This window comes from Piliocolobus tephrosceles, chromosome 10 (genome assembly GCF_002776525.5).
Source record: "Piliocolobus tephrosceles isolate RC106 chromosome 10, ASM277652v3, whole genome shotgun sequence".
NCBI lineage: Eukaryota > Metazoa > Chordata > Mammalia > Primates > Cercopithecidae > Piliocolobus > Piliocolobus tephrosceles.
Genome location: NC_045443.1, coordinates 114,442,736 through 114,456,820, shown reverse-complemented (window position 1 = coordinate 114,456,820; position 14,085 = coordinate 114,442,736). Strand labels below are relative to the sequence as shown.

Below are 14,085 nucleotides of genomic sequence, written 5' to 3'. Positions count from 1 at the left end.
TAAGCTGTATGTGTAAGATACCAGATTACAAAGACTTAATGTAAAAAAAGAATGCAAAACCAGGCACAGTGGCTCACGCCTGTAATCCCAGCACTTTGGGAGGTCGAGGCAGGCGGATCACAAGGTCAGGAGTTTGAGACCAGCTTGACCAATATGGTGAAACCCTGTCTCTACTAAAAATACAACAATTCACTGGGCGTGGTGGCACGTGCCTGTGATCCCAGCTACTCAGGAGGCTGAGGCGGGAGAACTGCTTGAACCCGAGATTGCAGTGAGCTAAGATCACACCACTGCACTCCAGCCTGGGCAACAGAGTGAGACTCCATCTCAAAAAAAAAAAAAAAAAAGTAAAATATCTCATTTATAATTTTTATATCGATTGCATGTTGAAATGACAATCTTTTGGGGCCAGGTGCGGTGGCCCATGCCTGTAATGATCCCAGCACTTTGGGAGGCCAAGGCAGGTGGATCGCCTGAGCTCAGAGGTCCGAGACCAGCCTGGGCAACAACGGGAAATTCCGTCTCTACAAAAACTATAAAAATTAGCCAGGTGTGGTGGCATGCACCTGTAGTACCAGTTACTTGGGAGGCTGAGGTGGGAGGATCACCTGAGCCCAGGGAGGTCGAGGCTCCAGTGAGCCATGATCACACTACTGCTAGTCTGGGTGATGCGGTGAGATCCTGTCTCAAAACAAACAAACAAACAAAACCCAAATATTTTTGATATACTGGGTTAAATAAAATCAATTATTATAATTGATTCCACCTGTTTCTGTTTAGTTTTCAGTAACTAGAAGATGTTAATTTACCTATGTGGCTTGCCTTGAATTTCTACTATTGAGTGCTGGTTTAGATATGCATGAGGAGTAATAGCAGGGTGGAATTTGGAATTTATAACATGACATAGAGCTTGTGCCTCATTCTCAAGTGAAAGGGTATATGCCCCAAGCCCAGCCAAGTGCCCCACTCTCCCACCGTGGGGGCTGGATTCCCATGCTCACCTGTTGTACAGCTGCTGGGAGCTGAATGTATAAAGCACATAGAGGGTGTTCCCCGCCAGAAAGGCCAAGATCCACAAGATGACCAGTACCGACCTCTTCTCCTGAAGACAAAGCAAGAGATCTGTGATATCAAAGGTGGACGTGGCAGAACCTTCCAGAATGTACCCTGATGACTGGCAGCTTTTCACTTTGTCAACGTTTTGAAGGAAGTGGTGCTGAAGGTGAAGGGAAGGGCATTGGAACCTTTCCATTCCACTGAGACCCAAGGGGTAGTCACGGAGAAGGTGGCAGAATGGTGGACATCTGCTTCAAAAACTATCTAGAAAGGCAAGAGAGCAACGTGGTTCGTAGCAGACTCGAGCTGGATGGCACACATTCAAATCCCTGGTCAAATCCTGTGTGGGAGCCGTCCAACTCCAGGCAAGTTATTTAAACTCTTTCAGTTTCCCTTTCCTCATCTGTGAAATGGGTATATCTTAGTATCTACCTTATAGAGTTGTAAGAATCAAAGTACATAAAATGCTGTTAAGAACTAAAGCACAGAGAGGTTAAGAAACCTCAAGGGCATGTGTCTTCATTTGAAAATGGAGTTGTTAAAGATTAAATCAAATTTTTAATTTTATTTATTTTTTCTGTTGCCTAGGCTGGAGTACAGTAGGGTGATCATAGCTCACTGTAACCTTGAACTCCTGGGCTCAAGTGATCCTCCTGCCTCAGCCTCCTGAGTAGCTAGCACCACAGGCAGGTGTCACTATACCTGGCTAATTGAAAAAAAAAATGTTTTTGTAGAGACAGAATCTTGCTATTTGGCTCAGGCTAGTCCTAAACTCCTCGCCTCAAGTGATCCTCCTGCCTTGGGCTCCCAAAACACTGGAATTACAGGCAAAAGTCACATTTTTAAATGCAAACATTCAGTCTGGTACAGATTCATATTTGAAGCTTGCTAAGCAATAGGACTGATTATTAAGAGTTTATAACCCAGTGAAGGTTCGGATCTAGAAGTTGGAAATTTCTGCTTTCACTTTTTCTAGGACAGACCTCTAGCCCACTGCCCTGGACTGACCGTTCCATGGAGCACCACAGCGTAGAATTAAATTCAAACTTATACACCTAATTCTCAAAGCCCTTCACAATCTAGCCCCATTTCTCCTTCTTCAGCCTCGTTCCTGTCTAGTCCCCAGGAAGACAAATTGGAAATCCTGTTTGCTGTTTCCCAGCAGTTTCACAGTCTTAGAGCAATCCTAGGAAATGTCTGAAGGAGATGCAAAGGGGGGCATGTTCCTGCCTGTGTACCCTGGGACACGCAGGCAGACCCCTCTGCTGTTGATTCTCAACAGCTCATGTCTTTTCTTGGACTGGAGTGGCTACATTGCTGGAATAAGATGAGGTCATAACTTTCCCAGTGCAACCTTCCCTGTGGTTTCGGTAAATGCTCATACACACTGTCTCTAGACACAGCTCAGTGCCCCACGCACTGTTACGATGCACATTTCCAGAGAGTGGACGAAACAAATGCATCTCCATCCACCCATTATTCCAGGAGCGGTCAAGGTTAATGACGCTAGAAACCACCTCCAACCAACCAACTGCTCTTATCAATGTGATTAATCCACCCGGTAGCTCTTTTTACTCCAATAAATAATAGATTCCAGTTTAATTCTCTATGAATCCAAACCAAAGGTGGAATAGGAAGAGGGAATTAGCAATGTTCTGGGAAGACAAAATCTGAAGGACAAAGGAGGTAGTTTTCTCCTAATAAGCTGAGATGGCTACGCTTACTAAGGGCCATGTAGACCTGCTCTTATGGAAGATATGCACACACAGGCAAAGTGTCACCTGTGTCTTCATGAGGATCAAGGACCTCTGGAGGCCAGTCCATGGATACAGAGATCCTCTTAGCTCCTAAAATTTAAGTAAAGGTGCCATTTGGATGTTACTGCATTTTAGAGAGACCTAGCCCCCAAAGCTATTTTTGCTTGTTTGTTTTTGAGACGGAGTTTCACTCTTGTTGCCCAGGCTGGAGTGCAATGGCGCAATCTCAGCTCATTGCAATCTCTGCCTCCTGGGTTCAAGTGGTTCTCCTGCCTCAGCCTCCCAAGTGGCTGAGATTACAGGTGCCCGCCACCATGCCCAGCTAATTTTTGTATTTTTAGTAGAGACGGGGTTTCACCATGTTGGCCAGGTTGGTCTCGAACTCCTGAACTCAGGTGATCTACCTGCCTCAGCCTCCCAAAGTGCTGGAACTATAGGCATGAGCCACTGTCCCTGGCCCCTCCTACTGTTTTAAGAGCAGCAGAAAGGAGTTTGCATAAAGAAGATGAGACTAAGGGTCAGGAAGGACCTCTGACTCTGTCCCCAACTCCGAACCTCAATGTGCTCACGTGCAAATGGAGACCAGGTTGTCCTCCATCCTGCATGGAGGCCCAAGTGTTTTTGAGAAAGCAGATGATGTTATAGAAGGGTCAGTGAAGCTGGTGATTATTATGGGATCACCTGTGCAGGAGAAAGCACAGACTTAAAAAAAAAAAATTAGTTCCATAGGTTTTTGGTGAACAGGTGCTATTACATGAATAAGTTCTTCAGTGGTGATCTGCGAGATTTTCACACACCCATCACCTGGGCAGTATATGCTGAACCCAATTTGCAGTCTTTTATCCCTCACCCCCTTCCCACCCTTTCCCCCAGAGTCCCCAAAGTCCACTGTATCATTCTTATGCCTTTGCATCCTCACAGCTTAGCTACCACTTATCAGTGAGAACATAAAAGGTTTATTTTTTTCATTCCTGAGTTACTTTACTTAGAATAATAATCTCCAATCTCATCCAGGTTGCTGCGAATTCCATTAATTCATTCCTTTTTATGGCTGAGTAGTATTCCTTCATATACATATACCACACTTTCTTTACTTACACATTGATTGATGGGCATTTGGGCTGGTTCTACATTTTTGAAATTGTGAACTGTGCTGCTATAAACATGTGTGAGCAAGTATTTTTTTCGTATAATAACTTCTTTTCCTCTGGGTAGATGCCCAGTAGTAGGATTGCTGGATCAAATGGTACTTCTACTTTCAGTTCTTTAAGGAATCTCCACACTGTTTTCCATAGTGGTTGTATTGGTTTATGTCCCCACCAGCACTGTAAAAGTGTTCCTGCATCCATACCGGCATCTATTATTTTTTGATTTTTTTGATGATGGCCATTCTTGCAGGAGTGAGGTGGTATTGCATTGTGTTTTGATTTGCATTTCCCTGATCATTAGTGATGTTGAGTATTTTTTCATAAGTTTGATGGCCATTTGTGTATCTTCTTTTGAGAATTGCCTATTCACATCCTTAGGCCCCTTTTTGATGAGTTTTTTTTTTTTTTTCTGAAAGCACAGACTTTTGAAAACTAGCTCAATTAAATGTTTCCTATATGCCAGGCACCATGCTAAACAGCACCTTTTTTTTTTTTTCTTTAAACAGAGAAGGTCTTGCTCTGTTGCCCAGGCTGGAGTGCAGTAGTGCAATCATAGCTCACTGCAGCCTCAAACTCCTGGGATCAAGCAATCCTCCTGCTTCAGCCTCCTGAGTAGCTAGGAGGAGAGGCACATGCCACCACACCTGGCTAACTTTAAAAAAAAATTTTGCAAGCCGGGTGCAATGGCTCATGCCTGTAATCCCAGCACTTGGGAGGCTGAGGTGGGTGGATCACCTGAGGTCATGTGTTCAAGACCAGCCTGGCCAACGTGGCAAAACCCCATCTCTACTAAAAATACAAAAATGATCTGGGCGTGGTGGCATGCGCCTGTAATCTCACCTACTCAGGAAGCTGAGGCAGGAGAATCGCTTGGTAACGTTGGTGGTACACACCTGTAATCTCACTACTTGGGAGGCGGAGGTTGCAGTGAGTGGAGATTGCACCACTGCACTCCAGCCTGGGTGACAGACTGAGACTTCATCTCAAAAAAAAAAAAAAAAAAAATTATAGAGAAGAGGGGGGTCTTGCTATGTTGCCCAGGCTGGTCTCAAACTCCTGGGTTCAAGGGATCCTCCTGCCTCAGCCTCCTGAGTTGCTGGGATTAGAGGCATAGGCCACCATGCCCAGTACTTATGCACTACACCTTGTATGCACTCTTTTCCTTTCTTTTCCTTTCTTCTTTCCTTTCTTCTTTTCCTTTCTTTTCCTTTTCCATTCTTTTCCTTTCTTCTTTCCCTCCCTCCCTCCCTCCTTCCTTCCTTCCTTCTTTCCTTCCTTTCTTTTCTCTCTTTTCTTTCTTTTTTTTTTCTTTTCTGATGGAGTTTCACTCTTATTGCCTGGGCTGGTGTGCAATGACATGATCTTGGCTCACTTCAACCTCCACCTCCTGGGTTCAAGCAATTCTCCTGCCTCAGCTTCCCAAGTACCTGGGATTACAGGTGTGAGCCACCACACCTGGCTAATTTTGTATTTTTTTTAGTAGAGATGGAATTTCACCACATTGTTCAGGCTGGTCTCGAACTCCTGCCCTCAAGTGACCCGCCCACCTTGGCCTCCCAAAGTGCTGGGATTACAGGCATGAGCCACCGCGCCTGGCTCTTTTCTTTTTTTCTTCTTTTTCGAGACAGAGTCTCACTCTGTCACCCAGGTTGGAGTGTGGTGGTGTGATCTTGGCTCACTGCAACCTCTACCTCCCAGATTCAAATGATTCTCATGCCTCAGCCTCCTGAGTAGTTGGGATTACAGGTGAGTAGTTGGGATTACAGGTGAGTAGTTGGGATTACAGGCATGAGCCACCACGACCTGCCTAGATGCACTATTTTATTTAATCCTTTCAATGGGTTTGTGAACTGGTGCCAACAGGCTCTTTTCCAGAGGCGGCACCTGAGGCTGAGATCACCAAGGTAACCTAATTGAGGGCCTGCAGGTGGGTGGAGGAGAAGGGATTTGAACCTGGAATGAGCATGGGCTCAACTATCCGGGTGCAAATCATGATGCCACCACTTGCACTGGCTGTGTGACCTCAGGTAAGGAACTTAGTGTCTCTGAGCCACTCTTTCCTCGGTGGGAAAATGACAGAATGATTTTGTTTCCCTCCCCGGTTGCTGGGATGAACCTGCCGAGATGAGCAATGGGCTCAGCACTGTGCTAGGCACACAGTGCTCAGCAGACACAGAGGACATGCACGAGGATGGCGGTGAAGCTCTATGTCCAGCCTGCAGCGTAAGAGGTATGGCCATAAGCATGAAGGTGGAATGAAAGTAACCTAATGGGGCCAGGTGTGGTGGCTCACGCCTGTAATCCCAGCACTTTTGGAGACCGAGGCGTGCAGATTACCAGGAGTTTGAGACCAGCCTGGCCAACATGGCGAAACCCCATCTCTACTAAAAATACAAAATTAGCCGGGCATGGTGGTGTGTGTCTGTAGTCCCAGCTACTGGGAAGACTGAGGCAGGGGAATTGCTTGAACCTGGGAGGCAGAGGTTGCAGTATGCCGAGATCATGCCACTGCACTCCAGCCTGGGCAACAGAGCAAGACTCCGTTTCAAAAAGAAACAAGAAATGAAAGAGAGCTAATGAGCTGAATGTCTGTGGCGTAAAGGGACTGGGCCAGGGGTATGTGAAGGAGATGCTGCTGTTGGAGGGGAGAAGGAAGGAACACTCAGGGATCTACCCAGGGGTGACAGGCAGAAGCATGGTCTCTCTAGGAGGCTGAAGTCGGAGGATCGCTTCAGCCTGGGAGTTGGAAGCTGCAATAAGCTATGGTCATGCCACTGCACTCCAGCCTGGGTGACAGGACAAGACTCTGTCTCTAAAAATTATAAAATAAAAGAAGAGGTTTTGGTGAGATCATGGCGGATGGGAGGCAGGACTAGATTGCAGCTCCAGACGCAGCAGCGGGTGGCAGCTCGCATTGTGAACTTTAGCACCAGATTGACTGCAAGGACAAACCAGCAATCCTGAGAGGACCCACAGACTCTCTGAAGGAAGCGGACCGCTCCTGCAGGACCCAGGAGAGCCCGGCAAAACTGTGAGTGCCCCAACTGCGGAAATGGGAAAGGGAGACCCTCCTCTCCCAAACACTCACCCTCACCAGGGAAGCTGAAGGTCTGTTTGCGGGAGAAGTCTCCGACTTTATCTGGCGCTGAGTCAATTTGGAGAGCTGAGCAAAATACAGCGGTAAAGGAAGCAACAGCAAGGCCCTGGGAGCTCGCTGGGTCCCCGAGCAGTCCTTTCCTGCCTGGCACCACGGAGATCCAATGGGTAGAGGCAGGGGCTAAAACTCCACAGGAAGAAGCAAATCTCTAGCTGAACTCTGTAATAATTTGAACAGGGTATGAAGCCTCCTGGCCAGAACTCAGGGGAGGGTGCAAATCCAGCGTGCAGACTCCACGGCAGGGGGAAGAACTAAAGCCTCTTCCTTGGCAGCTGGGAAGTGGATAGCCTGGGGCGGGTTTTCAAGCCCCTCTCGCTCTCCACCTGGAACTGGTCTGGGGGCTGTTGCGGTGAGCACGGTGGGAGTGAGACAGGCCCTTCATTTTGCATGGGAGCTGGGTGAGGCCTGTGACTGCCAGCTTTCCCCCACTTCCCTGACAACCTGCATGACTCAGCAGAAGCAGCCATAATCCTCCTTGGTACACAAATCCAGCGACCTGGGAATGTCACCTACTTCCCCCATAGCAAGACCCACCCAAGGAAGAGTCTGAGGTCAGACGCGCCTAGCCTCACCCCCACCAGGTCCTTTCCTACGAAGGTCTTCTCTGGTAGCGGAAGACAATGGGCAAATAAACTTGGGAGTTCTAGGGCCCTGCTGGTTCCTCTCTACATTACTGCAGCTGATGATCTCTGGAAAGCGCCACCTCCTGGCAGGAGGCCAACCAGCACAAAAATAGCACATTAAACCACCAAAGCTAAGAACCCTCATGGAGTCCATTGTACCCTCCACCACCTCCACGGGAACAGGCACTGGTATCCACAGCTGAGAGACCCATAGACAGTTCACATCACAGGACTCTGTGCAGACAACCCCCGGTACCAGCCTGGAGCCAGGTAGACTCACTGGGTGGCTAGACCCAGAAGACAGACAACAATCACTGCAGTTTGGCTCACAGGAAGCCACATCCATAGGAAAAGGGGGAGAATACAACAAGGGAACACCCGTGGGACAAAAGAATCTGAACAACAGCCTTCAGCCCTAGACCTTCCGTCTGACAGAGCTTACCCAAATGAGAAGGAACCAGAAAACCAACCCTGGTAATATGACAAAACAAGGCTCTTCACACCCCCAAAAAATAATGCTAGTTCACCAGCAATGGATCGAAACCAAGAAGAAATCCCTGATTTACCTGAAAAAGAATTCAGGAGGTTAGTTATTAAGCTAATCAGGGAGGGACGAGAGAAAGGCAAAGCCCAATGCAATGAAATCCAAAATATGATATAAGAAGTGAAGGGAGAAATACTCAAGGAAATAGATAGCTTAAAGAAAAAAAGATAAAAAATTCAGGAAACTTTGGATACACTTTTAGAAATGTGAAATGCTCTGGAAAGTCTTAGCAATAGACTTGAACAAGTAGAATTCAAAGACAAAGTCTTTGAATTAACCCAATCTAACAAAGACAAAGAAAAAAGAATAAGAAAATATGAACAAAGCCTCCAAGAAGTCTGGGATTATGTTAAATGACCAAACTTAAGAATAATCAGTGTTCCTGAAGAAGAAAAGAATTCTGAAAACTTGGAAAACATATTTGGGGGAATAATCAAGGAAAACTTCCCAGGCCTTGCTAGAGACCTAGACATCCAAATACAAGAAGCACAAAGAACACCTCGGAAATTCATCGCAAAAAGGTCTTTGCCTAGGCACACTGTCATCAGGTTATTCAAAGTTAAAACGAAGGAAAGAGTCTTAACAGCTGTGAGACAGAAGCACCAGCTAACCTATAAAGGAAAACCTATCAGATTAACAGCAGATTTCTCAGCAGAAACCCTACAAGCCAGAAGGGATTGGGGCCCTATCTTCAGCCTCCTCAAACAAAACAATGATTAGCCAAGAATTTTGTATCCAGTGAAACTAACAATCATATATGAAGGAAAGATACAGTATTTTTCAGACAAACAAATGCTGAGAGAATTCGCCATTACCAAGAATTTGCCATTACCAAGTCACCACTATAAGAACTGCTAAAAGGAGCTCTAAATCTTGAAACAAATCCTGGAAACACATCAAAATAGAACCTCTTTAAAGCATAAATCACACAGGACCGTAAAACAAAAATACAAGTTAAAAAGCGAAAACAAAAAATGAAAAAAACCAAAGTACACAGGCAACAAAGAGCATGATGAATGCAATGGTACCTCACATTTCAATACTAACATTGAATGTAAGTGGCCTAAATGCTCCACTTAAAAGACACAGAACCACAGAATAGATAAGAACTCACCAAACAATCATCTGCTGCCTTCAGGAGACTCACCTAACACATAAGGACTCACATAAACTTAAAGGGGTGGAAAGAGACATTTCATGCATATGAACACCAAAAGCAAGCAGGGGTAGCTATTCTTATATCAGACAAAATAAACTTTAAAGCAACAGTGGTTATAAGAGACAAAGAGGGACATTATATAATGGTAAAAGGCCTTGTCCAACAGGAAAATATCATATTTCTAAATATATATGCACCTAACACTGGAGCTCCCAAATTTAGAAAACAATTGCTAATAGACCTAAGAAATGAGATAGACAGCAACACAATAATAGTGGGGGACTTCAGTACTCTACTGGCAGCACTAGACAGATCATCAAGACAGAAAGTCAACAAAGAAACAATGGATTTAAACTATACCTTGGAACAAATGGATTTAAGATATATACAGAACATTTCATCTGACAACTGCAGAACACACATTCTATCCAACAGCGCATGGAACTTTCTCCAAGATAGACTACATGATAGGTCACAAAATGAGCCTCAATAAATTTAAGAAAATTGAAATTATATCAGTACTCTCTCAGACCACAGCGGAACAAAACTGGAAATCAACTCCAAAAGGAAACTTCAAAACCATGCAAATACACGGAAATTAAATAACCTGCTCCTGAATGATAATTGGGTCAAAAACGAAATCAAGATGGAGATTTAAAAATTCTTCAAACTGAATGACAATAATGACACAACCTATCAAAACCTCTGGGATACAGCAAAGGCGGTGCTAAGAGGAAAGTTCATAGCCCTAAATGCCTACATCGAAAAGACTGAAAGAGCACAAACTGACACTCTAAGGTCACACCTCAAGGAACTAGAGAAACAAGAAGAAACCAGACCCAAACCCAGCAGAATAAAGGAAATAACCAAGATCAGAGCAGAACTAAATGAAATTGAAACAAACAAACAAAAAATTCAAAAGATAAATGAAACAAAAAGCTGGTTCTTTGAAAAGATAAATCAAACTGATAGACCATTGACAAGATTAACCAAGAAAAGAAGAGAGAAAATCCAATAACCTCACTAAGAAACGAAACAGAAGATATTTCAACTGACACCACTGAAATATAAAAGGTCAATCAAGGATACTATGAACACCTTTATGCACATAAACTAGAAAACCTAGAAGAGATGGATAAATTCCTGGAAAAATACAACCCTTCTAGCTTAAATCAGGAAGAATTAGATACCCTAAACAGACCAATAACAAGCAGTGAGATTGAAATGGTAATTAAAAAATTACCAACAAAAAAATGTCCAGGACCAGACAGATTCACAGCAGAATTTTACTAGACATTCAAAGAAGAATTAGTACCAATCTTTTAAACATTATTCCACAAGATAGAGAAAGAAGGAACCCTCCCTAACTCATTCTATGAGGCCAGCATCACCCTAATACCAAAACCAGGAAAGGACATAACCAAAAAAGAAAACTACAGATGGATATCCTTGATGAACATAGATGCTAAAATCCTTAACAAAATACTTCCTAACTGAATCCAACAAATTACCAAAAAGATAATCCACCATGATCAAATGCGTTTCATACCAGGGATGCGGGGATGGTTTAACATGCGCAAGTCAATAAATGTGATACACCACATAAACAGAATTTAAAACAAAAATCACCTGATCATTTCAATAGATGCAGAAAAAGCATTAGACAAAATCCAGCATCCCTTTACGATTAAAACTCTCAGCAAAATTGGCATACAAGGGACATACCTTAGTGTAATAAAAGCCATCTGTGATGAATCAGCCAATATAAAACAAAATTTCCAGGTACGAGATTAATGTACACAAATCAGTAGCTCTTTTATATACACCAACAGCAACCAAGTGGAGAATCAAATCAAGAACTCAACCCCTTATACAATAGCTGCAAAAAACAAAACAAAACAAAACAAAACTTAGGAATATTCCTAACCAAGGAGTCAAAAAACATCTACAAGGACAACTACAAAACATTGCTGAAAGAAATCATAGATGACACGAACAAATGGAAACACATCCCATGCTCATGAATTGGTAGAATCAATATTGTGAAAATGACCATACTACCAAAAGCAATCTACAAACTCAATGCAATCCTCATCAAAATACCACCATCATTCTTCACAGAATTAGAAAAAAACAATTCTAAAATTCATATGGAACCAAAAAAGAGCCCACATAACTGAAGCAAGACTAAGCAAAAAGAACAAATCTGGAGGCATCACACTCCCTAATTTCAAACTATACTATAAGGCTGTAGTCACCAAAACAGCGTGGTACTGGTACAAAAATAGGCACACAGATGAATGGAACAGAATAGAGAATCCGGAAATAAACCCAAATACTTACAGCTAACTGAACATAACAGAAACATAAAGTGGGGAAAGGACACCCTTTTCGACAAATGGTGCTGGGATCATTGGCTAGCCACATGAGGAGAATGAAACTGGATCCTCATCTCTCACCTTATACAAAAATCAACTCAAGATGGATTAAGGATTTAAACCTAGGACCTGAAACTATAAAAATTCTAGAAGATAACATTGGAAAAACCCTTCTAGACATTGGCTTAGGCAAGGATTTCATGACCAAGAACCCAAAAGGAAATACAATAAAGACAAAGATAAATAGCTGGGACCTAATTAAACTAAAGAGCTTTTGCATGGCAAAAGGAACAGTCAGCAGAGTAAACAGACGACCCACAGAGTGGGAGAAAAATCTTCACAATCTGTACATCTGACAGAATCTACAATGAACTCAAACAAATCAGTAAGAAAAAAACAGACAATCCCATCAAAAAGTGGGCTAAGGACATGAACAGACAATTCTCAAAAGACGATACACAAATGGCCAACAAAAATGTGAAAAAATGCTCAACATCACTCATGATCAGGGAAATGCAAATCAAAACCACAATGTGATACCACCTCACTCCTGCAAGAATGGCCATAATCAAGAAATCAAAAAACAATAAATGCTAGTGTAAATGCAGTGGACAGGGAACACTTGTACACTGCTGGTGGGAATGTAAACTAGTACAACCACTATGGAAAACAGTGTGGAGATTCTTTAAAGAACTAAAAGTATAGCTACCATTTGATCCAGCAATCCTGCTGTTAGGCATCTACCCAGAGGAAAAGAAATCATTATTCAAAAAAGATACTTGCACACGCATGTTTATAGCAGCATAATTCACAATAGCAAAATCTTGGAACCAACCCAAATGCCCATCAATCAACAAGTACATAAATTGTGGTATGTGTGTGTGTGTGTGTGTGTATATATATTCCATCATATATGTGTGTGTGTATGTATATATACACACACATATATATGTATATATATACACACACACACACATATACACATATGTGATGGAATACTACACAGCCATAAAAAGGAATGAATTAACAGCATTTGCAGTGACCTGGATGAGACTGGAAACTATTATTCCAAGTGAAGTAACTCAGGAATGGAAAATCAAACATCATATGTTCTCACTGATATGTGGGAGCTAAGCTATGAGGACGCAAAGGCATAAGAATGATACAATGGACTTTGGAGACTTAGCGGGATGATTGCGCCTGGCTTGTGGCTGTTTGTTGCAGCAGCCACAGGAGACTAGATTGGCAAGTAACTCACCTTCAGAGAGACCTGTTCTCGAAGCGTGGAGTTGGCATAGGCGAAGGTGCTAGCCATCCCAATGCACACAGCGATGCCTGTGGGACAGAGAAGGGCCTGACGTCACCCACTTAGACTCATCAGGCCTAGCCCGGGTGCTGAGCAACATGAGGGAAAAGACGCATCCCTGGGCCCCTTGGAGTTGACAGAAGAGAGAGAAAAATTAAAAAAAAAAAATCCCACTTCTGGGAGATTTGGGCTGCCATCTAAATCTCTGGGAATTCTGAGTCATTCTGACTTAGGGACAGGATTTAGGTCCCTGTGGGGATACTTTATAGCACTGGCTAAGGGGATGGGCTGTGCAGTCTGGTAAGGGCCGGGTTCAATTCTCAGCTCTGCCACTTCCTCTCTGTGTGAGCTTGGGCAAGTCACTGCACCTCTCTGAGCCCCAGTTTCCTCATCTGTAAAATAGACACAGCAATAACATTACTTACACCTCATGGAGGGATAAAGCTTCCACTTCATAATCCCTAGCAGTTAGTAAATGATGCCTCTTATTATTTCTACTTTCAAAAAGAATCTGATAGAATCAGATAGAATTTGTGATAAAAGCATACATTGAAAAAACTCAGAGCTGGACGCAGTGGCTCACGCTTGTAATCCCAGCACTTTGGGAGGCCGAGGTAGGCAGATCACTTGAGGCCAGGAGTTTGAGACCAGCCTGGCCAACATGGTGAAATAACATCTCTACTAAAAATACAAAAATTAGCTGGACTTGGTGGGCACGCCTGTAGTCACAGTTACTCAGGAGGCTGAGGCACAAGAATTGCTTGAACCCAGGATGAGGAGGCTGCAGTGAGTCGAGATCACACCACTGTACTCCAGCCTGGGCAACAGAGCAAGACTCTGTCTTAAAAAAAAAAAAAAAAAAAAAAAATGAAAGAAAGAAAGAACTCACAGCACCGTAAGGAATTCAAGTTTAATGTTCAATGAGAAAAAAAAAAAATCCCAGCTAACAGACAAACA

General features: G+C 43.5%; 1 protein-coding gene across 1 annotated transcript in view; it reads right to left on the bottom strand.

Moving 5' to 3' along the window:
• Positions 1-14,085, bottom strand: part of RNFT2 (ring finger protein, transmembrane 2) — a 110,895-nt gene that overhangs the window by 80,647 nt on the left and 16,163 nt on the right. Inside the window, exons 5-6 of the mRNA XM_023204187.2 lie at positions 13,081-13,157; positions 1,002-1,102 (exon numbers count right to left, since the gene is read on the bottom strand). Of these exons, the coding sequence (XP_023059955.1) occupies positions 1,002-1,102; positions 13,081-13,157 (178 nt within the window). The remainder of the gene's footprint in view (positions 1-1,001; positions 1,103-13,080; positions 13,158-14,085) is intronic.